General features: G+C 42.2%; 1 protein-coding gene across 6 annotated transcripts in view; it reads right to left on the bottom strand.

Annotated features, from left to right (window-relative positions):
• The window catches only part of LOC146360641 (histone deacetylase 4-like), an 80,837-nt gene that overhangs the window by 22,582 nt on the left and 35,449 nt on the right, over positions 1-22,806 (bottom strand). For all 6 annotated transcript variants that reach the window (XM_084921228.1, XM_084921230.1, XM_084921227.1 and 3 more), the window contains 5 exons: positions 14,897-15,047; positions 11,459-11,582; positions 9,509-9,627; positions 244-372; positions 40-149 (listed from right to left, as the gene is read on the bottom strand). In XM_084921228.1, coding sequence (XP_084777354.1) covers positions 40-149; positions 244-372; positions 9,509-9,627; positions 11,459-11,582; positions 14,897-15,047 — 633 coding nt within the window. The remainder of the gene's footprint in view (positions 1-39; positions 150-243; positions 373-9,508; positions 9,628-11,458; positions 11,583-14,896; positions 15,048-22,806) is intronic.

Raw genomic sequence — 22,806 nt, forward strand, 5'->3', positions numbered from 1 at the left:
ACAGCACGAGATATAAGCAAATGTATGCGTGTGTGTTACCTCCGTGTTGTTGGAGACTGACACAGTGATGCCGTTCTCATTAGGGATGTTGTTGGAGCTGTTATTTGGAGAGCTTGGGCCCGAGCCGGGTGCGCTGCTACATGCCGAGTCTGAAACGCGCGCAGACACACAAATCAAACACACAAGAAACCAGCAGCAGTGTGGAATAAAACTCTCTGAGCGAGCCGTTTGCTTGCCTCGTACCTGCCATGTCGAGCGAGCGTTTCTTGGCGGTGGTGATGGGACTGTCTCGGCGACGCAGCAGCGGACTGCTCCTACGCTCGCTTACCTTCTGCTTCAGCCGGGAGCGCAGCTTCAGGTTGGGCTCAGATGCTGAAAGAAGATTGAAAAGAGACCAAATTCTTTTTTTGAAATCCAATTTGAACTCTGTTATAGTAAGTGCATAAATACCTTAATGAAGAAAGCTTTGATAAGCTACTGAAATGAGAAAAACTTAAAATACAGTTTCTACATGACACTAATTCATTTCGAATTAACATTTTCAAGAGGTTTTTGATTAATGCATTCGTGTTTATGACCTGTATGTACTTGTACTGAAGTGTTTAACTGCTTCTTGTTGAATTCTCAGAAAGGTCATGCAAATCCAAAGCTACTTAGCTTAAACTTTAGCATGTCAACCTACGTCTCTACCTTCTCCTATGGTGACGAGTTCTGTGGTCACCTAAATAATGGATACGAGTGGATACGAGTGACAGAAATAAGGTTTCTCTGAGAGGTGTCTGGCTACTCCCTTAGAGACAGGGTGAAGATTCAGTTATTTGACTTAAGCTGGACAAACACTGTGCGATTTTTTCAGTCTTGTTATTCAGCTCCTGCTCAAACTGTACGATTGAATTGCAGGGGTGAGAAGTTCATAGGTCACGATGCAGGTCTCACACTATACGGCCCGATGCTCTGATGCGACCTGAGTGCTCACACTGTGCGTCCATAACATGAAGGTTATAACACAAACTCTGTCTCTCGCTCTCCCTCTGTCTTTCACTCACACAGACACACACAACCATCAACTTTGCTAAATTGCTAATAAAAACATTGACCAGGCAGCTGTGATTGAGCAGCAATGTCCATCCAACTCTTGTTGATCGCTTCTCATTACCACATGTATACTACACGATGCACGACACACGATTAAGGTGAAACTCAGGCCGATCCCCAAAACGGTCGCACAACTGAAAAATCATCTCAAAATGGGCCAAAAATCGCACAGTGTATGCCCGGCTTTAGTCAGCGTGGAACCACTACTCCACATCGAAAGAAGGCAGATGAGATGAGATGTTTTTAATGACTTCTCTATACTTTATTGTCTGGAAACCAATGCATCAAATATTTAAAAAGCATCATGGCTGCTGTTTTGCACTTCCTGTCCAATACAATAAGTGTCAACTTTTCTGCTCAAACTTCTTCGGGTTCGCTCAATTCTTTAGCGAACCACGATAATTAAACTAATCTTTCCATGTTCCCCCTGTGAAGTAACCCTTGACGTTCTCACAGCCCTGGTTGGAAATCACTGCACCGCAGCACTAACCTCCACTTCTGTCACCTCTGGTAAATGGGATATTTTGGTTTCTTGCCAACACCAGCTGAGGAGCAGCACCCCTGTCAAACCTCCTTGATGTTAAACAGATAACTGGCAGCAGTGCAGCTTTGGATGAATCAATCGGCAGGAAGTGAGAGTTACCTGAGCTACAGTCACGCAGACTTTCAGCTTACCCCCCACCTACTGAGATGCTTTCGAACAAGCCAAATTCTGATTTTCCCAAAGACATTGTGGCTAAAAAGCAATTAGCTCCAATTTGGGAGCCGTGTCTGACAGGCTAAAGGTCTTTTCGTCTTTTGTGTACGCTGTCACGGACTTGTGAATGGATACTGACAGAAGGGAACGGCATGTCACCTCATTAGCCTTCATGGCTCAGACCATGAAGGCTAATGCTCGGTTTATTTTACCCTGCCAATCAGCAACCTTGGATAATTTTTCTATTTATTATCCAATTTTCAGTCATCAGAGGATAGATAAATCAAAAACAGGGCACTTCTAACCTTTATTATGACATAACCAGTTTAATCGTCTACTATATCTCTTTTAAGACTGACAGGATAGGTAAAAGCACCCAGAAGCTACCATCACCGGAGCAACTGTTCCTTTTGGGAAACGATCACAGATGAACTTGTTCCCGTTTGCAGTGTCAAGTAAAAATAAATGTGTGGAGAAGACACAAGTGTGAAATATGAGGTGTGAAGGTACAGTAACACAAAGTGGGAAGGAGAGCTCAGTCCAGATGGAGTCAAACCAATTAACGTTGAGGGGAGGTGGTTTTCAAAGCCAATTTACTACAAATCCAATAAAAACTCTGTGACTCTGCTTTAGATTTTAGATCTAAATTAAGCAACTGCAAACCAAAAACAAAAGGGTCTTTGTCATAACAAATACAATATTTGGTCAAAATGAAGGCTGTTGATTAAGGCTTTTGACTTTTTGAATGCTGTGAATGTTGCGGTGTATTTCATCACTTTTCACCAAGCACAACAAGAGATTCTGATATGTTCTGTTTTAATATTTGTTCTAGTAGTAAAACTACTTTATCTACTAGGGGTGCAACGATACACAAAATTCACGGTTCGGTTCTATACTTTGGTGTCACAGCTCGATATTTTTTCGATACAAAAAAATGTTCATGCTTTTTTAATTTGTCATTTATTAAAATTATAAATATGTATTTTAACTCAAAAGTACAGTTTTTAAATTTAATGTTGCAGAAACAAAGTAATAAAAAAATAAATCTGATGGAGAAATCACTCATCTTTGGAAAAGAGTTTATTACAGAGAAATGGCTCTTTCCAAAATAAAAGCTCTACTATACCCTTCTTCTGGGCTATATTCTCAGCAGCATATTGAACATATCAGGTCCCCATAAGGAGAATCCTGTGCTAACGGCTGTCTAAATGACTCGGGTAAAGTTTGTAGCATGCGTGCTTGTTGTTTTTGTCTGCTTCCACTTGTCTTTGCACTAGGATGATGTCGGAGTAAATGTGCAGTCATATTCGTTGTGTTCCAACTAGTGCTGTCAGCATTAATCTGAAATGACGTTAACGCCACAACACGGCAAATCTCCGTTAATGAGCTACCGCGGATCGCCCCGTGCGTGGGGCTGGACGCCGTCAACACGTTAACGAGCAAACTGCGCTAACGCACTAGTTCCCACCCATGTAATTGAGCATTGCGTGGCACATCCGACATACTGTTTTACTTTAGTCCATGACGCGCTTACCTTCAGGGTCATGCGTTACATGAAAACCAAAATAGTTCCAAACGCCAGATCTGAATGAGGGTGGGGGAGGTTCAATTTGCCATGTTGCAACGAGCTTAGCTTCTGTCTCGCTAGCTTGCGCTGCACTCAGTGGATCTGCGCTCGACAGTGCAGCCTAGGCGGAGTAGTCGAACGCAGATCCACTGAGCTCTCAACACAGACAGCATCGTCAGAAGAAAAGTTGATCAAATAAATTAAAAATTTTGTATTGTTCGATACATATGCGTACCGAACCGAAAGCACTGTATCGAACGGTTCAATATCAGTATCGTTGCACCCCTAGTATCTACAGTACTGTACAAAAGTCTTGATCTACTCCCCTTTGGTCACATGTATGGAAAAACTGTATAAGGTTAAAAACATGATTTACACAATTCTGACGAGTTTGAAAGTTAATATTTCGTATGATAAGCTTTAATGTTCAACAGCCTGAACTCTTTATGCAAGGTTGCCTTGGTTGTCCTTCTTCAAGGACATTCAAAACTTTTGTTAAGTGTCAGTAATGCTGAGGTTCTGGCTTTGAGGAGGCCAAACCGTGACTGGTCTCTGTCTAGGTATGCTTTAATCGCATTGGCAGTGTGTTTAGGAGCATGTCATGGTGAAAACTGAAGCCAGTGTCAATCGGACACGCCTGATTCTATTGCATAGTGGATGAAAATCTGATTATACTTTTCTGTATTCATAATTTCATCAATTTTGACAAGATCTCCAACACCACTGACTGAAATGCAGTCACAAACCATGACAGAGGCTCCGCCGTGTTTTTCACATGGCTGAAGACACTCAAGAAAAACTCTGAAAAACCTTTAGGCAACCGGGGAACTACTGGATATAACCATTAAAAAAAACCCTCAGACAAAGTCTATCTTCTTGAAAGCAAAGTATAAAGAAACATGTCTTCTGTCATGATCAATATTGAATGAGCACGACCTTTTGAGGAGAAAGAGATTGAATAAATGCATCCATCAAATCAGAAATAACTCCTTTCTGAGTCGTCATTTCATTTACATCTTTGAAGATTCATGACAGATCTTGTTTTTCTTAGAATTTGAAAATACAGAAAAGAAAATGCCTATTAGTACGGAAAACAAAGCAACGGCACGACAGAAGAAGGAAGGATAACAAGTGGCCCTTTGAGTAATTAGATTTCTGGTTCGTTATTAGCAGAGGAAAGACATTTTTAAAAGTCAAAGCCGAGGGGAATTGACGAAAAATGTCAATAACTGTGAAAATAGGTTTTCTCTGCTCTTTGAGAGGGCTAAAGAGAAAACAAGACCAAATGTGGTGCTCATGAAAACACACGCGGTGTTAAGGGAATCGGTTATATCTAAGGCTGCATTATCATGTTTCTTGGACCCATCTTCATTCTCTAATTTTGGCAATCATTGCACAGAACAGGCTAATTAATTTTATATTAATTTATTTTTTTAAGTTTGCTGTTCAAAATTGCAAACTCCGACTAGTGATAGTCTGAAAGTTGTATTATAAGCCTGTGAAAAGCTTGAGCACACGCAATCAGAGCGATATCGCTACATAAATGGTGTATTGTGGCCCTGTTAAACGGGGCCTTAACCAGGGCGCCCAGCTAGCATTCAGTGAGTGACGCCCCCACAGCCGCATGTTGCTTTGTGTATATACGGGAGATTTATACGGTCCAGTTATCAAGCAGCAGCATGAACTGTATGTGTTATTGTATTCCACATGGACATGCTGCCCAGTGAGGCCACAAAACAGCCTCGCTCATCAGTGAAAAGACAAGAAGGCTTCACTTTGTTTTCCCCTCTCATATCTTTATTGGTGTGTGAGGACATGTTCTAGACAGGGGCATTGTTCATGTCATGCTCTTTCACCCCTGAATGCAAACAGCAATAGTGTCAAAGACTCAAATCCCCTATTAGCTGGCTTTGCAAATGCCTCTGAAGTTTGCAACAGGAAGCAACGGTTCTCGACCACGGTTGGTTTTGCAGTGACAAAGGCGTCACCTGCCCATACCACACTGTAGTGGGATGGTCAGGCCAAGAAGCAGCGCCAGCGTGTTTCTTTGGTGTTTGACACCAGCTTTTCTTTGTAACGACAGCAGAGTGAATGTGGAAGAAAGTGCACAGCATTTCTGAAGACAGCATGAGACGCACATGTTCATCGTCTCCTCTGTAGACGGACGGTACAGTGAATGCACTTGATGTTCTGGGACAAAAGGTCCTCAGGAAACACCTTGTGTCACTTGACTCTTCTACCTTTTACACCTTTAGCTTGCTTAGAACTTAAACCATGTGTATAGTTACAATTTTGCACCTTTCCCACAGCTTGGCCTTTAATAAGTTGAAATGTCGTCTGGTGTAGACTTCCTGTTCTGTTGTTAGACAAGTATAAAAAGAAAAAATCACCTGATGACATTTGGGTGGTTTTGAGATACAATTTCCAGCAAATATGGTTCCTTTTTTTGCTCTCCACACACTGAGTGTACAATGGAACTTGGAGAACAAGTGCACCAAAAGCTAAAACATTTCTGGGACTTGTTCCATGCTGTAACATTCTGCATAGTCTTATGTGTAGATTAGAAGTAGTCAAAGTGAACTTATGGACGAAGAATTACAGGTGAAAGGCTGCTTGCTGCCATAAGGAAAGCATGAAAACAATGAGTCTGTTTTACTGCTTACAGATTTGCTTGCATTAAATCTTAAATCTCACGCTGTTCAAGAAGTAACCACAGTTGTCACCAAATCAGCCGGGACTCAAAAAGAAAGCAAACTTTTTGGCTTGTTCTGTCGTTGCACTGTAAAATGGTAAAAAGGACGACAGGGAGATGCACAAAAGAGCGTTGTTGCTTCCTTCGGCCGTTGCTGGGAGTTCTGGGTTCCAGTCCTCTATTTTATGGCCTGGCGGTGATATAAAAGAGCCTCTAAACTCTACCAAGCTGCCATTACCATAAGTAAACCCCGCAAAGCACGTCAGTGCTGTGGGCAAATATCAGGGTGGCACAGGTTCCCCTCTCTCTCGGCAGCAGAGCACAATCCTCAGCCTTATAGAAATCCAGGGACGGGCTGACACTCCAGGGACGATCTTTTCCCTCTCTGCCATCTTCCAGTTTTTTTCTTTCTTTTTTTCCATTCTGCACATAAAGCAGATTTTGCTAAGTGTGTAATCATCGTGCCACTTGCTGGATTTAGTTTAAATCCTGCATGCCAGCTCTCATTTTCTATGCTCTAATCATCTTTCTCAAGGAAATGATCAGCGAAGCTAGCAAGCACCTTCTTCATTCTCCTTTTTCTGTTTTCACTCATTTCTACTCATTATCTCCTTTTCTTTCTTCGTGTTACTCGCCTCTTTCTCCCTCACTTTCCTCTCCTTCTGCTGCTCTCCCAGGGTGGAATGCAGCTGTGTGGGCCAGTGTCAACTGTGGTCTATCTGTTGTCGTAGCCAGCAGCCTGAAGGCTCAGAGTCAACAGGGCTGGAGCGGCTGGGCTAAGTGAATAATTGCACTGTAAGACGACCGCTGCTTCACGGCTACACCACCGCACACACCACTCGCACTTCGCACACCCACACAGAGCTACACACACACACACCTGACAAAGGCACGCTGAACACAGCTGGTTTTACTCGCTAAAGCTTTAAAGACATCTGATGTTTGAGCAGCAGACCCAAAGAATGACAGATTGTACACCACAAGTAAACTTTTATCTATTTCTGTGGTGTGTTCAGCAGTTTTAACTGCTTTAATTCTTTTTGACATGATGAGTACCGAATGTGAAACAAAACTTTCAGCTCTGTGAATCTGTTTTAGTTTCTTGACAATAAGAAGTGCATGCTGTGCTTGTGTGTACATATCTTACATACACTATGTGAAAAAGGTATTCAGCCACCTACACATTAAATTTACTAAAGCTTTTATGCTATCCTATCCTACAACCCCAGGCATCAGTATGGTGTTGGTGCCCCCTTTGCAGCTACAAAAGCTTCCACCCCTCTGGGAAGGATTTCTACAAGAGTTTGGAATAAATCTGTGGAAAGCTTTACCCATTCATCCAGAAGAGCATTTGTGAGGTCAGACACTGATACTGGACTCACAACTTTTGATCTAGTTCATCCCAAAGGTGTTCAATGGGGTTAAACTCACCAAAATGCATCCAACCATGCCTTTTTTGGACTTTATGTACTGGATCACAGTCATGCGGGAACAGAATAAGGACCCTCCCCAAACTGTTCTCAAAGCTTGTACTCACCTGGTGTATTGTTTTGTATGTGTATGTGCTGTTAATTTATGCAACTTATAATAGTACTGCTGTCCTTCTTGGCCAGGATGCTCTTGTAAAAGACATTCAATCTTAAGAGTAGGGATGGGTACCGGTATCCGGTGCCATGATGGCACCGGTTCTGACATAAACGGTAGTAACCAGACCAAAAAGCAGCGCACATTTCGATGCTTTATTTCGGTGCTTTATTTTCCTGAGATGTCATACACTAGCCTATTCTAGCCAATCATTTTACGTTTCCGAGGATAGTAGGCGGGCCCAGGTACGTACGTTCTTTTAGAACTGAGCTACAGATTAAAAATGCCCAAGGCAAAGCGGTCAAAAGTCTGGCTGTACTTCACAGCAAAATATGCAAACTCAGCAGCCTGCAACAAGTGCTTTAAGGTGATACTGTGCAAAGGAGGTAACACCTCGGATCTGATGAAACACCTGGCAACGCAAGGCGTTTTTTTAAAAGCCGAGAAACGCACCGTATTTGCTAGATTGCTGCGAGACCTCACATCGAGCACATCTACTGCGGGTGTGATGCCTGTTATCAGACCCGGAGTTAGCAACATCCCCCAAAACCCGAAGAGGAGAGTCCTGGCCCCTAGCCCTGCCAGTGTAGCAGGAATGATGAGGATGATGACGGCAGCAGCAGCCGTTCTTCTCTGCGTGAGTAGCTTAATGTTGTTCGTGTGTAATTTACGTTGAGTAGGCTAACCACGTTATTAAATTAATGCAGGTAAGGTGAACTAGCAAACATCATCATAGCTACATGCGGCTGTCTTCTTTTTGATGGCAGATGCTCCCTTCACCCTGGCCAAAAAGGCTAAAATGACCAAAGAAAAAGTGGAAAACAGCTAAACATGAGAGGTTTTTGGACAAAGTTTGTGTTTTTTTCCATTGTTTAAGCTGCTTCCAGCCAAGAGTGATGCCATAAATCCCCTATAGCTGCAGAAAAGGTTAACATTGTTATCTTTTTACAAAAAAACAGCTGAACATGAGAGGTTTTTGGACAAATTGTGTGTTCTCCATTCTTTAAGCACCGGTTTGAGTACCATTTAAGCACCGGCACCGTTTCAAAAGTACCGGTTTGGTACTGGTATCGGATAAAACCTAAACGATACCCATCCCTACTTAAGAGTTTATTTTCTCCTGGTTAAATAGAGGTTTATTTTTTTTAAAACTGCTCCAGAGTTTACTGGTAGTGTGCTTTATGCTTGGCATTGTACTTGATGTAAGGCAGTTGAAATTTCACCAACTGACTTGCTGCTTTGGTGGCATATTATAGTAGTACCACACCCAAATTCACTGAGCTATGTTGTTATGTAAAGGGAGAGTGGCTTTATAAACATTCAAGAAAAGACACCTGCAAAAGCACCTGTGGAAATGGGACTGAAAGAAACAATTCAAAGTTTAAGAGGACCAAGAACAGAGCCCTGGGGAACTCCAAAGGTAATTGGAGTTCTTCACTACTAACATAGCCCTCAAGCCAGTTAGTCTTAATATTCAAATATCCAATACATTAAAGGAAATAAAAGTAAATATAGCTGTCATATTTTGGTAAAAAACAGTAACTTTTTACTATTCAAACTATCAGTGTCAAGCTGATGTTTCTTAGCGCTCACTGTACTGAACTACACTTACCTACACTTGCACTCTGTCTACTGCTCTCATGTAGGGAATGCTGGGAGACCCTGACAGCCTAATCTGGATGTGATTAATGGAGCAGTGCTCAGTGCCATCTAAATAATGCTAGATGTGAGTCTACATGGCAGCTACTGGACATTAAACTTTTAATGTGTGTGTGTGTTTGTGTAATTCTCATGTGTGCATGCAGCAAATAGATGAGTCTGCACTGCCAAAACAAAGTGTATGCACATGCGTATGTGTGTGTGGGGACCGTACCAGTTTTTCGCAGTGGGAAGTCATCCCGGGGGTTGTAGACGCCCAGCACAGGGTGGTTGTAGGTGGACACGCCAGTCTGTGGAGGCGAGCTCTGGTCCAAAGAGCTGTGCTGGGTTTTGCTGCCACACACACACACACACACACACACACACACACACACACACACACACACACACACACACACACACACACACACACACACACACACACACACACACTATTAAAGGGGCCACCAAGATCACAAAACATGTGCAACAAGGCAAAACACTGATAACTCACTGTACACGTGACTCAATGAGTAATCCAGACAAAGTAACGAACTTCATGGCTGTCATAGATCTTTATGATTAAAGCATCATGCAAATCCCTTGGCAAGAACACAGAAATGTGCTGCCATCTGTTCACTGCCTGCAAAATAAGGTGGTGTTTGCAGGCAAAGTTAAGCCGTGTTGGCTTTGACCCAAATGCATGTTCCTGACAAGTGGATGCACACACTTGTCTCTTCCAAACTGAGTCCAATGAGTGGAGAAATTTAGATTACAGAGAGAGGCGTAGAAAAGGAGAGAAGCAGGCAGATATAGAAAGATACACTTTGTGTTACTTTGAGCTGTTGAAAGTCAACACTTGTGGGTGTTTCACTGGGTCACACATCAAGATTATGTAACGTTATTTATTTGGTTTTGCGTTTGCAATTTGTGGTTTCAGTCCTTTTTTGTTGTAGCACAAAGACACATGTAATCATAGGGAATAATATTCGGATGTACTACACCCAGGGCTGAACTTCAAAGCTAAATATACGTCAGGTCTGTGTCAGCAGTAGTGAGCGCTAATATTAATTTAAGGCTGTGCTTTTATTCTACAGTTCTGAGTTATTTACACAGAGAGAAAAAAGTCAACTACATATACATTTTCATACAAAATATACAATTAGCTGATGGCACGTTACACTGGTTGAACTAAAGTCTCTCACCTGAGTTGCAAAGTTCTAGGAGTTTTTGAGAATTAATATTACTGGAAATTCAATTCAAAACTGGAAAATATACTTTTTCCAAGTAAACTAATTAATGACAGTAAAGTATGAATGAATACATGTGAATTTTAATTGTGTTCCCAGTGTCAAAAGTCCCAGAGGACTGTCTTTACTCACCGCGAGTCCATGTCCATTTTACCATCATTCAACTATTTGTCGTTAAACTCACATCTTCATGTTTCATTCACACAGTAAAACCAGGACTGCAAACGCCTTGCGAGTAGGAAAAGTTGGCGTCCAGTGATTGGACAGAGTATATGAGTGTATATATATACAGACGTACACACACACACACACACACACACACACACACACACACATACATATATACATACATAACTGATGTGTGTTTGTATATTAAATTCTTTAGCTTGCATTGAGCACGCTGTCTACAATGTCACTGACGGGCAATAAAAAACATGTGACAGGAGACCACCAAATCTAGAAAGAGGAAACAGCAAGTGTGCACACCTGCAAAAGGCTCCCGAGATGCTACAATAACCATCCAAGGCCAGGTCTTCAATGAGCGGGTCCCTATCATCAGCTTCCAATATGCAGCTCTATCACGTGTACGTGTGTGAGCATATGTGTGTGTGCGCGCTGCCATCTTTGTTTCATAACCCTGCTAGATCCATCTTTCAGTCGGGCTCACACAGTGTGGAGGAGAGGAAGCTCGCTGACAGATTAAGATACAATCCAATACATTATTCAGCCGCTGTCAGAGACAGAATTACCATCCTACACTTAGAAAGATCTGCAGATGCGTTCAGGAGTCTTCTGCTGCTTACAGTCATTACAAAGAATCAGTGGCGGCTCGCACACTGACAGGAGGGAGAATGATTTGATGTCAAACAAGCTTTTTGGTCGAGTGTATCATGTGCATTACTAGCTGAGCTAACACCACAAAAGATGCTCCTCACCGGTACCAGTAGGGAGCGTCGTTGGGGAGGCCTCCTTGGTTGATGCTACGCTGGGCCAGTGCCTTCTTCTTATTCAGGACGAACTCCTGGAGACGCATCTTCACCTCGGTGCTGGCCACAGCGCCTGAAAGAGAAAGCCACGGATAAAGTCATTACAGCTGAATGTATGCTACATCACGAGTAATTACCATAACAAGTTAGCCACAGTGACTGAACTTGCAGGAAGACTGCGGGGAAAAGGGCCAAGTGTCCATGGGTAGTTGACGCGATAGTTGGATGTCTCATCACAATTATCATAATCAGTTTGATCTTTTTCACTTCAGGAGCCCTTAAGAGTGAAAGAAACCCTATTACACTCTTCCACTGTAACACATGTTTCAAAGCAGATACTGTCTTTGGCTGATCTGTCTTCATTAGGTTTTTAATACTGTGGGTGGTAGAGTTCTGCCTCACAGCAAGTCCTGGGTTAGAATCCAAGACTTGTGTGGATTCTCTGTGAGTACTCTGGTTTTCTCTCACAGTCCAAAGACATGCATGGGTTTAGGTTAACTGGTGATTCTACATGTGAATGCGGGCGTGAATGTTGGCCTCTTGTCCAGGGAGTAGCCTGCTTCTCGCTTTATGACAGCTAAGATAGGCTCCAGACCCCCCCTGCCACCCTAAATCGGATTAGTGGAAGGAAATAGATTGATGGACTCCAGTTTTAAATGGCTAATCTCTGTAATCACATATCTATTAGGAGTTGGTGGGCATGTGTGTTGTTGTTCCTGGGTTTTTGTTTCCCTTTTCGAGACACAGGTAGGCGGTGCGGTGCTTGATGGCATTCCGGCACACCTGCGGCGCATCGGACGTCATCAGTGGGAGCATTTATGGAGCTGAGTAACGGACGTCTGGTGTCGCAGTATTGTCGCTTCCACAAGTGGTAACGTGCTTTTGCAAGATTAATCTGTTGCTTCCGCGCTACTGAGCTGCATGTTTAAAGATTCGTCTCCTGCCTGCTTTCCCTCTGCACCAGCCTGTCTCGCCGCCTGCCTGTTTCTTTGTGTGCTGGCCCTCTTTGGATCTGTGACAGAGACTTACCTCGCGCCGGCCTGTGACCACTGCCATACCTGTATTTCAGTGTTTCAAGTAAGCTCTCCAACTCTCCCCGTCCGCCTAAGTTTAACTCTCGACTCTCGACGTTATCCCCTAACTCCGTTTTGTCCCTCGTCCTCACCCGTTTAAATTCCCCTAACAATATCTGCATGTTCATATGTAACATCTATAGGCATAAGATGAGACTTCTGGTATTCCAGTGTAACTAGACTATCCCAGCTAAGACCTCCAACAGGAGAGATCTTATTCCTAATCCTCAGATCAGGTAATTTTGGATAACCGATTACTACATGCAGGTTAAAAGTTTAGAGTTCGTTTGGCGGTGATTTAGCTTTTATCTTAAACCAAAACTTGCACACATATATCAACTGACTACGGATTCCTGAGTCCGGACTCCTGAGATATAGGACACTGCCCCCAGAAGCTAAGGGGGAATCAAACATTGCCACAGCTTTGTACCATTTAACACCAGTTATTGCATGAATACCTGCTCCAGTATTCTCCTGAAAGCTGTTGCCACTCAGACAAAACATCCACATCACTGCCAGCATATAAAGAAAAGAAGTCAAAATCAGGACCAAAGATTTATTAATTTTTTCTTTGCAGAAAGTCTCATCTTTATCTTCTACACGACTTCACCACTGAGCCAAAGTTCTCAAAAGTCGACAAAAAACTGCTTGAAAATGAGAGATACTGAGCGTTTCAATTTCAATGTATTTATATAGCACCAAATCACAACCACAGTTTCCTGCCTTATTTTGTAAGGTAAAGACCCAAAACAATGGAGAAGAAACTCGACAATCACATGACTCCCTATTAGCAAGGACTTGGCAACAGTGGGAAGTAAAACCTCCCTTTTAACAGGAAGAGGGCTAATTTGTTCAGTTGTCTTGTATTTTCTAAACTTATTATGCATAAATCCCATCTGGAAGCTAAAATCAACTCGTCAACTGGAAGTCATTGAACAGTAAAACTTAAATGTCTGACCTTCCTCAGACGTTTGGGTAGAAATTAGTGTTTGTCTCAGTTTTCTGTGTAATCTGGGGTGCTGAATAGAAAGACACAAAAGTGGGCTTTAAGTAACTGCGACTATCTCCCGATTTTTAAAATGAATTACTAAAATAACCAATCAATCAAAAAACCATGCTCTCATCTTACAGTGAATCAGCAAAAAACACATTTCTTGGATAAAGAACTGTGGTGTGCGAAAGAAAGAAAAACGCTACAAACTAAGAAATTTACAGACCACAAACTGCACCCTTGCAGATACACGTGAGAGCAAACACTGCAGTCCTCTCTCTTGCTCTTTTGGACACACACACACACACACACACACACACACGCAGCCTCGATCTGTAACCATTTTCCATATAGTGTGTAAACGGCTCTCAAGGACTCCTGTCCACTTGCTTTCAATGAACTGTTGAGAGACATCCAGCAGGCAGCGGTAACAACTCGGCCAAGCTCCAGCCAAGGCCACCGGGCTAATACAGCTCGTTTACCACAGTAAATACACAGGTTCTCCAAGTAAAATGGAAATACACAGACATGCAAACACACACGCACAGAAGCGCACAAACACAACGGTCCTTTTGAACAGAGAGTTCTCGATAACTCTGGCAGATGCTACCAAGCTTCCTGACTGTATAGACAGGAAACAATAGTTCACAGTGGTGGTGGTGGTGGTGGGTACCCTACACACGACATCATATGCTGTAACTGTAACACTGAACTGAGTGTGAAATCAAATGCTGTTCATAACGTAAGCTACTAATATGGGGACGACAACCTCTAATTATTGTTTTCAGTGTTATCCTGTTGATGTATCCCAGTAGGTTAAGTTCTATATGTATTTATGGAAAACATAAATGCACGCAAGTCTCTTGCTTTGGGGACACTCATATGGATCCTATAAACCTGAAGGTATTTATTAAACTCAGAGGAAAGACTCCCACAAACAGTGGTTAGCAACAAGCACAACTTGGCTCCTGTTATGTTTTAGTTAAACCCAGATTAAATTCATTACTGGGTACGACCCACAGAGATTCACAGCAGATTTTGTTGTGAGTATAGATGTGGTAGAGAATTCTGTATGACAACTGCAGGTTTGTAGGAGCTTTGATCAGCTTAGATAGTGACATACTGAGGCACCAGTGGCGACAAAGTGTGAACTGAAGATGAGAGAAAATAAATAAGTTACATTTGCTGTTATACTGGTTCAATATATGATTTCATATGATTTTGCTGTTCAAACTGGGAAAGTTGGCTTCAGGGCGCAGGCTTGGCTTCAGATTCAGTTTGACTGCTAGCGCTCTCAGTATCACTTATCTTGCTTCAACTTACTTTCTTGGCCCCTCTCCTTGTTCTTCAGCAGCAGCAGCTTCTGTTCTCTCTGCTGCTTCTCCAGCTCCTGCTCCCGACGGTGGTTCTCCATCTTCCTCTGATGTTCCAGCAGCTCCTGCTGGTGCTTCAAAGCCAGGAGCTCCTGTTGCTGCTGCACGAAGAAAGACCACAATCACATTAGCAAATATTCACCAAACAGGCGACTGATTGCAGATAATTCCAAGTATCCTGCATGGAAGTTTGGAACTGTTCCTTATTGGCCCTCACATCTATCTATCTACATATCATAAGATGAGATAAGATAGCCTTTATTAGTCACAGAGTTGGGAAATTCACATTGTTAGAGCAGCAGAGTGAACACAGCAGGAATTAATAGGTTAACAACAATAAGAGCATGCAAAAACACAGAAAAATACAAGGTTATATACAATATTTACCATATTCACAAGTGCTTTATGTTTCCTTCTCCGTAATCACGACACATGTCCAAACAACAAACTCATCCCATACTTTTGTGAGCATGTCTCAAGTCACTACAGTCACTGCTGTTGCTATGCTACCTACCAGTGACCACGTGAAACTCACAAATACGCTTTTTCTAATAGTTCAATTCAGTTTTATTTATACAGCAACAAATCACAATGACAGTTACCTCAAGGTGCTTAATATTGTAAGATAAAGACCACAATAATGCAGAGGAAATTCCAACAATCAGATGACCGCCTGTAAACAAGCATTTTGGTGACAGTAGGAAGGAAAAACTCCCTTTTAACAGGGAGAAACTCCCAGCAGATCCAGCTGCTGCGACTGGCTGGGGTCGGTAGTATACAGTAGGCTACTGTATATGAAGAACTATTACCACTTGGGTCATTCCACATAAATCAACCGTTTTTTAAAAAGTTCCCACGTGACCCCCTCAGAATCACATCATTGATTTTTTTATGTATGATACAATTAGTGCATTTAATGAAGAAATGCAAAGGTTTTACACTATGAGGTGGGTGAAAACGTTTTCTTTTTCAGCATTTTTGAGCCCTCACGTCTGTAAGAACAAGACACAGACATGAAATTTTCAGGCCTAAAACTCAGCTCCAGATGTCACAAAATCAAATTTTTGTTGCATCAACTTGACAGGATATATCACATTTTCAGTAGCAAAGCTGCACCAATTTAATGTCTATGATGCAGAGTAGCAGAAACAAGCATTAGTGCCTTAGAAGTTTCATTTGTGGCTTTAACCTCAAGAAGGGAATTTTGGGGGTTCATTTTTAAAGGTCATGTCAACATGAAGGATTGGTTGGCTGATCAAAACAGGTCACGGCATATGAAAGGTCTCATTGTTTACCTACATTTTGATCCTAGGCTCACCTTCAATCCATGATTACTTTCTCATATAGTCATATTTTCACCTTGTGGCTGTGAAATGGTGACAATATTGGTGTTAACTTGCTCTTTGGACACACTTTTTGCACCGATCGAACAACTTTAAGTCCCGAAGACGTTTTATTTCCCCACAATCTGAGTGCACATAAGGGCCTGAATCACAGTGGCTCTTCCAGATCAGTGGATCTGAGTATTAAACACAAGTGTCACAGCAAATGGATGGTCCATATGACATGTGACATCATCATCATATGGCAAAAGAATCTGAACAGGAAACAAAACAATCACCGTCTGTGATCCCGGACATTCCGGATGCTCAAATTCAAACGACTTTTAAGAACGTCAGGAGCTTAAAGGAAAGAAAATCATAGCATGATGGTAAAGTTTTATATGCCTAAATTAAATATACTAAATCTATTGTACCAAAGAAATCCGCTGCTGCAGGTGGGTCACTTGCGAAGCCTTTTGCACGGACTAAACCCACTCGCCTTATCAGATACCATCACTTTGCAAAGATCTTTAAAATGCAATCATTTCATTACTTGGTCGTCTTTAAAAGTCGAGTAGTCCTATTTCTGCTTTGCTTCAGTTGCCATCTGAAGTAAATACATCTGACAGCTGTTTAAAGAAAAAAAAAAAAAAAAAAAAAAGAGGGGGAAAGAAATAAAACCTTTGCAGTTCTATAAAAAAAAAATCCCCAAAAACCTCAGGCCAGAAGCTTAAGCCTTTAAATAAATATAAACAATTTAACAGGGGGATGAGGCTTTAGTAAAAAAAAAAAAAAACAACACATAATCCAATCTGCTTACTTCCTCAGAAAAAAGACAGAAGAGCATCTGTTAAATGCTCTGAAATCTGCCTTCCTTGTGCTTTTATACCGCAGAAACAAACTCACCTGTGCCCCGACGGCTTGTCCTGAAACCAAAAAGGTCAAAAATAAAATCACAGTAAAAGCCAAACTGTGCTTGGAGACACCTCTTCATCCCACTTGAGTGTCCTTTAATAAGACCCAGAGCCTGACTGTGGATAAAAGCATCAATTAAATTGGCTGAAGCTCACTTTCACCCTTTTCGCAGCCCTAATTTCAACAAAATAAAGTACAGAGTCAAGCCTCCAAATCACTTTGTAATATGGAATAAATAGGCAAGCTGCCTGCACTCCGCCAGCAACATAATGACCTCTCGCTGATGTGCCAAGGAATCAACACCCTGGGCTCGTTTCTCCCTTATCATTGCGAAACCAGTGGCAATATTTGATTAGTTTACTGTAACGGCATGTAATCAAGTCATGATGGCGTCTTTTTATTTTTTTAAGAAGTGTAAATAAACGCTCAGTAGCTGGGACATGCGCTCGTGTTTACCGCCAGGGTAAATCAAATGCTCGAGACCGGTCTGTGAATAAATTAGCAGCTGGAGGTGAGAGGAAGGTGAGGTGGGGCCCGTGAGAAAAGCTCATCGGCTGTCTGGCTGGCTTCCAGCCCGACGCCTGAATCCTTTTTCTTTTTTTTGGTCTTTCAATCGAGGTTGGGGGATAAGGGATTGAGTGGGTGGCAAGGCTCAAAGTAACCTCGCCACCCACATTCACACAGCCCAAACCCCTGTGGCTCACTAGGCCAGAGATGTACACAGCGCTTTGAGGGCCCCGAAAAGCGCTATATAAATGCAATCCATTATTATTATTATTATTATTATTATTATTATTATAGAAAATGTTGCTACTTTTTGACTAAATACTCTGAAGAGTTTCCGACTGTCTCAATTTCTGAGAGTTCCCTGTTGTTAGCATGTGAATCAGCGTATGTACGCCTGCTGCTATGGGTACTCGAGTATGTGCTACTGTGGGCATGTGTTTGAGTGTTTGCTGACATTTAAGAGGATGTTTAGGTTTTAATGGCTGTAGATTTCTGTGTGTGTGTGTGTGTGTGTGTGTGTGTGTGTGTGTGTATACAGGAGCTGTGAATGAGGCTGATTGAGGACAGGCCTCACTGCTCAGTCTGTGCGTCACTCTCCTCCATCTGCGCGCCGCCACAACTCAAACGCACCTTCAGATATCCTCGCTCATCCCACGGCATCACAAAAATGACAAAACAGGACGGAAAACTTTGGTGTTCCTCCACCGCAAAAGAAGGGCGTATTCCCGCTCCTCCAGAACATCTTATGTATGCAAACGCGCGTTCCAACTTCTTATCTGATGCGCGTCTTTTATTTTGACAGCGAACGCGCACCTGCGGACCACTTATGTGCAGCCCTGTGTATGGAATTTACAATAAATGCATCATAATTCCCTATAGTCTGAAGGTTTTACATATCAGAACATAGTAAAAATGTAATCTGGTCCTTAGCAGCTCTTAACATGAGGTAAAAACAACCTACGACAGATTATTTAACAAAATGCAGAGGTACACCCTTCCAGCTTTCTAAGTCCTGCTAATCATATGCACTTGATTAGCTGATCACCAGTAATTCTGAGCACCTCTGTAAAAGCAGAAGTTTTGTAAGGTTGCTGGTCTGGAGCATTCAGTTGTGTGTTAACACGATGCCAAGGAGGAAAAAACAAAGGCAACTCGTGCTGCCCATCAGTCTGGGAAGCATTGTAAGGTTATTTCCAAACAATCTGAAGTCCATTATTCTGCACTGGGAAAGATTATTCACAAGTACAAAACATTCAAGACAGTTGCCAGTCTTCCCAGGAGTGGACAATTCACCCCAAATTCACCTCAAGGTCAGTGCGTGCAATGCTCTGAGACGCTGCAAAAAACCCAAGAGCTACATCTCAGACTCTGCAGGCTGCAGTTAAAATGGTAAATGTTAAAGTTCATGACAGTGCAGCTGGAAAAAGACTGAACAGGTTGGAGGGTAACAAGGGCAAATCTCTTTTCTTTAAAATAACAGGACAACACAATTTCTGTTTGCAAAGCTGCATCTGAACAAAACAAAAGACTTCTGAAACAATGTCCTTTGGATGAGACCAAAGTTTGACCATGACGCACAACAACCAAATACATCACACCAGCTGTCAAGCATGGTGGTGAAGGGCCACGATTTGGCCTCGGCACCTTGTAGTCATTGATACAATGATGAAATCCACTCTATACCACAGTACACTAGAGCAGCGGTCCCAACCCCCGGGCCTCGGACCGGTACCGGTCTGTGAGTCGTTTGGTACCGGGCCGCGAGAGTTGAGGCTCAGGTGTGAAATGTGTAGTTTTCAGGGTTTTTATCGGTTTTCAGCGTTATTTTGTTATCGTTTTGATCGTTAACTCCGTTTTCCTGGGTCTTTTCACGTGTGTTATGAATAAATGTTCTTTTTTTTTTTGGTACCGGTACTCGTTTTATTTTGTTGTATTTATCCGCGACACCTTAAAGGCCGGTTCGTGAAAATATTGTCGGGCATAAACCGGTCCGTGGCGCAAAAAAGGTTGGAGACCGCTGCACTAGAGTCAAAGTGAGGTCATCTGTCCAACAGATAAAGTTGGACCCAAATGGGGTCGTGCAACAGGACCATGATTACACTTTCTCACAAGACTGAATGGATCATTTTAAACATCTAGAAAGGAAAAAGATACAGTAGATGAGAGTGAAATTAGAGGAAGAGAAAAAAAACAGTGAAATACAAAAACAAAACAAAAACAATTAAATGAAGAAAAATGTACACCAAAAGTAAGAGACAGAAGAAAGTAGGAGGAGCAGATGACACAAATGAGGGAAAAGGTTAAAATGTGAAGACAGAAGGAAGAAGTGAGAGAAGGAACAAGAAAAGAGAAAATTAGAGACGGGAAGAACAAGGGGAAAAAAGCAGAACCAGTAAGGAAGAAGGAAGCACAAAAAGACAAAGGCAAGACAAGCTAGAAAGAAACAAGAGAAAAGAAAATTAATAAAAGGTTTGGAAAGAGGGAAGATGAGAACCAAGTAAGAGATCAAGAGAGCAAAAAAGTGAGTGAGGAGATGCAGTTTGAATCGACTTGCACATGACATTCAAACTAATGTAATCCTGCACGTCGCCATCTAATCTTCTGCCCCCACAATCCATTTTTAGACAATTTATTCTAAGTCCTGAAATAATAAGTAGTTCAGCTGTATCTGCGTGTATTACAATTCATATTACAGCAGTATTCTTCTAAAAAAGAGCAAATACTGGAATATCTTTATGTGACATTTCTGCCTCTCGGGAGCGCTCCGGCGCTCTCGGGGGTGGGGGTGGGGGGGCTGATATATTAAAGCTTCGGAGTGTGGGCGTGATGATCTAGATTCACTTTGTATTTCCAGGTCACTGTGACATGTGATCCAAGCTCCAGCGCACACTCCTGTGCAGCTCTGTTTATGTTCCCCAAGCATCCAGCCCAGGCCGTTCACACGAAACCGTACTTTTCACTTTTTCACTTCGCCCCTGAGCACACAGTATATTTCTGGAGTATAGTAAGGCTACAACAGGGCTTGTGCATAACTTATGTAACACCAGGGAAAAAAAAAAAGTCTTTCGCACATTTTCCGACTTCAACCACATGCTCATATTGCTCTTCTCCATCTCTGGAGTTAAAATAAATGAAGGCAGAGTGCCTCCTTGTTCTCTGCTCCCTCTTCACTCGCAGCATTTAAAGCTCTCACAGGCTGACTTTAGTCTGCTAATGAAGAATCCCGCGGCAGACTACATCAAAGTCTGTCTTTGCTTTGTTTAGGAAAGTTTTCAATAGGTTTGAGTAACAGGCCCGCTGCTTTGCTTTTACACTGATGGAAGAATTAAAGTGAAATCAGTGTCCAACTCAGCGTTTCTTCCTCGCTGACAATACCAACAATATTACAACCTGTGTATTTAAAAAAACAAAAAAATATTAACAGTTTTAATTACGTCACTCTTCAGTGCTTATTAGCTGCACTTACAATGATCGTGGAGAGAGAGCAGATGCTCAATTTCAACAGGTCAGTAAAGCTCCTGTTTCAACCACGCTGACGTATTTAAAAGTTATAATAAACGTCAACACATTAATGTTAGCCGTTTAGCTATTAGCAGATACCCAATAGCCATGTTACGGTGAATTTACGGTAAAGTGGGTAGGTATTAATCTAAACTGAGCCTTCACAGAGTCTGCAACCTACGTAAATGTGCTTGTGTGCAGTCCTCCGAAAAGACCGCGACCAGGTCTAATGCTGATCTGTTGAGATGTGGACCAGAAGAGGCTGTTGTCTGTTTTCAATACTCTGCTGCTTTTAAAGCCAAGTGTTGAATATTTAAAAGTAGAATGGGAGGCAGAGCCTTCAGCTTTCAGGTCCATCTGTGGAACCAGCTCCCAGTTTGGATTCAGGAGGCAGATATGATAAATCATATAGTTAGGGCTGGATCAGGTGACCCTGAATCCTCCCTTAGTTATCCTACAATTGATCTAAGCTGCTGGACGCTTCCCATGATGCACTGAGTGTTTCTGTGCTTATACTCCTCTCTGTATTTGGTCATTAGTTATGATTAATCTCTGGCTCTTTTCCACAGCATGTCTGTTATCCTGTCTTCCTCCTCTCAACCACAACTAGTCGCAGTCGGTGGCCTACCTCCCTGAGCCTGATTCTGCCTGAGGTTTCTTCCTGTTAAAAGGGAGCTTTTCCTCCCCACTGTCTCCAAGTGGTTGCTCATAGGGGAGCGTCTGATTGTTGGGGTTTTTCCTCTGTCTTTACTTTACATTATAAAGTGCCTCGAGGCGACTCATGTGATTTGGTGCTATATAAATAAAACTGAAGTGAACTAGTTCGAGTGGGAGTACTTGATAAAGGTGATGCAACACAAATAAGGCTGTGTGTATTATTTGCTTCTAGAAAGTTGTGCCTATCTAAAGCGCTTTTGCGACTCTTGTTGTGATTCGGCCCTGTATAAATAAAGTTGAATTGAACTGAATTTTCAACTCTTTTTTTCAACAACAAATCTGCAAAATAAAGAATGAAAAAGTCAAAGTCCAGACCTCAAACCAACTGAAATACTGCGGTCAGACATTAAGAGCTGTGCATAAACGAGTGGCTGCAACCCACAGTAAATGGAAGCAGACTAAAACAGACTAAAGAAGACTGTGAAAAAATTCCCCCAGACTGATAAAGTCATACAGAAAAAAAAGGTTTGTCTACAAGCTCCTGAATCATGGAGCGTGCCTACTACTGAGGGTGGATTTAAATCATTTCCGAACCGGATCAGAACAGGGTTGGAAGGGGTGAAAGCGCTGCTTTTAAGTTGAAATGTTCTGAACAGGCGGGCACAGAAAGCCTCCTACTGGATTTTAGCGTGTTTCTTGTCAAGTCTAGAAAAACATTTTCTTCCAGCATTGTTAGCAGCCCTTCCTTTGTTCACAGATGGACTCACAGGTGAACTAACTGTGATTGGTGGAAACACTGTGCAATCACGTCCAAATAATCCTGCCGGGCCGTCACAGCTTTAACTGCTTTAACTGCTTTTCTTTTGGCTGCTGTGAAACTGCAGCTTTAAGGACTGTTAGTGCTATTTCTGGAAAACGTGGGCCAAATTTTTCAGATTTGTTTTGAATGCCTGCTTTT

The sequence above is a fragment of the Perissodus microlepis genome, chromosome 23 (assembly GCF_051167445.1).
Source record: "Perissodus microlepis isolate ML-2025 ecotype Zambia chromosome 23, ASM5116744v1, whole genome shotgun sequence".
In the NCBI taxonomy this organism is placed as follows: Eukaryota; Metazoa; Chordata; class Actinopteri; order Cichliformes; family Cichlidae; genus Perissodus; species Perissodus microlepis.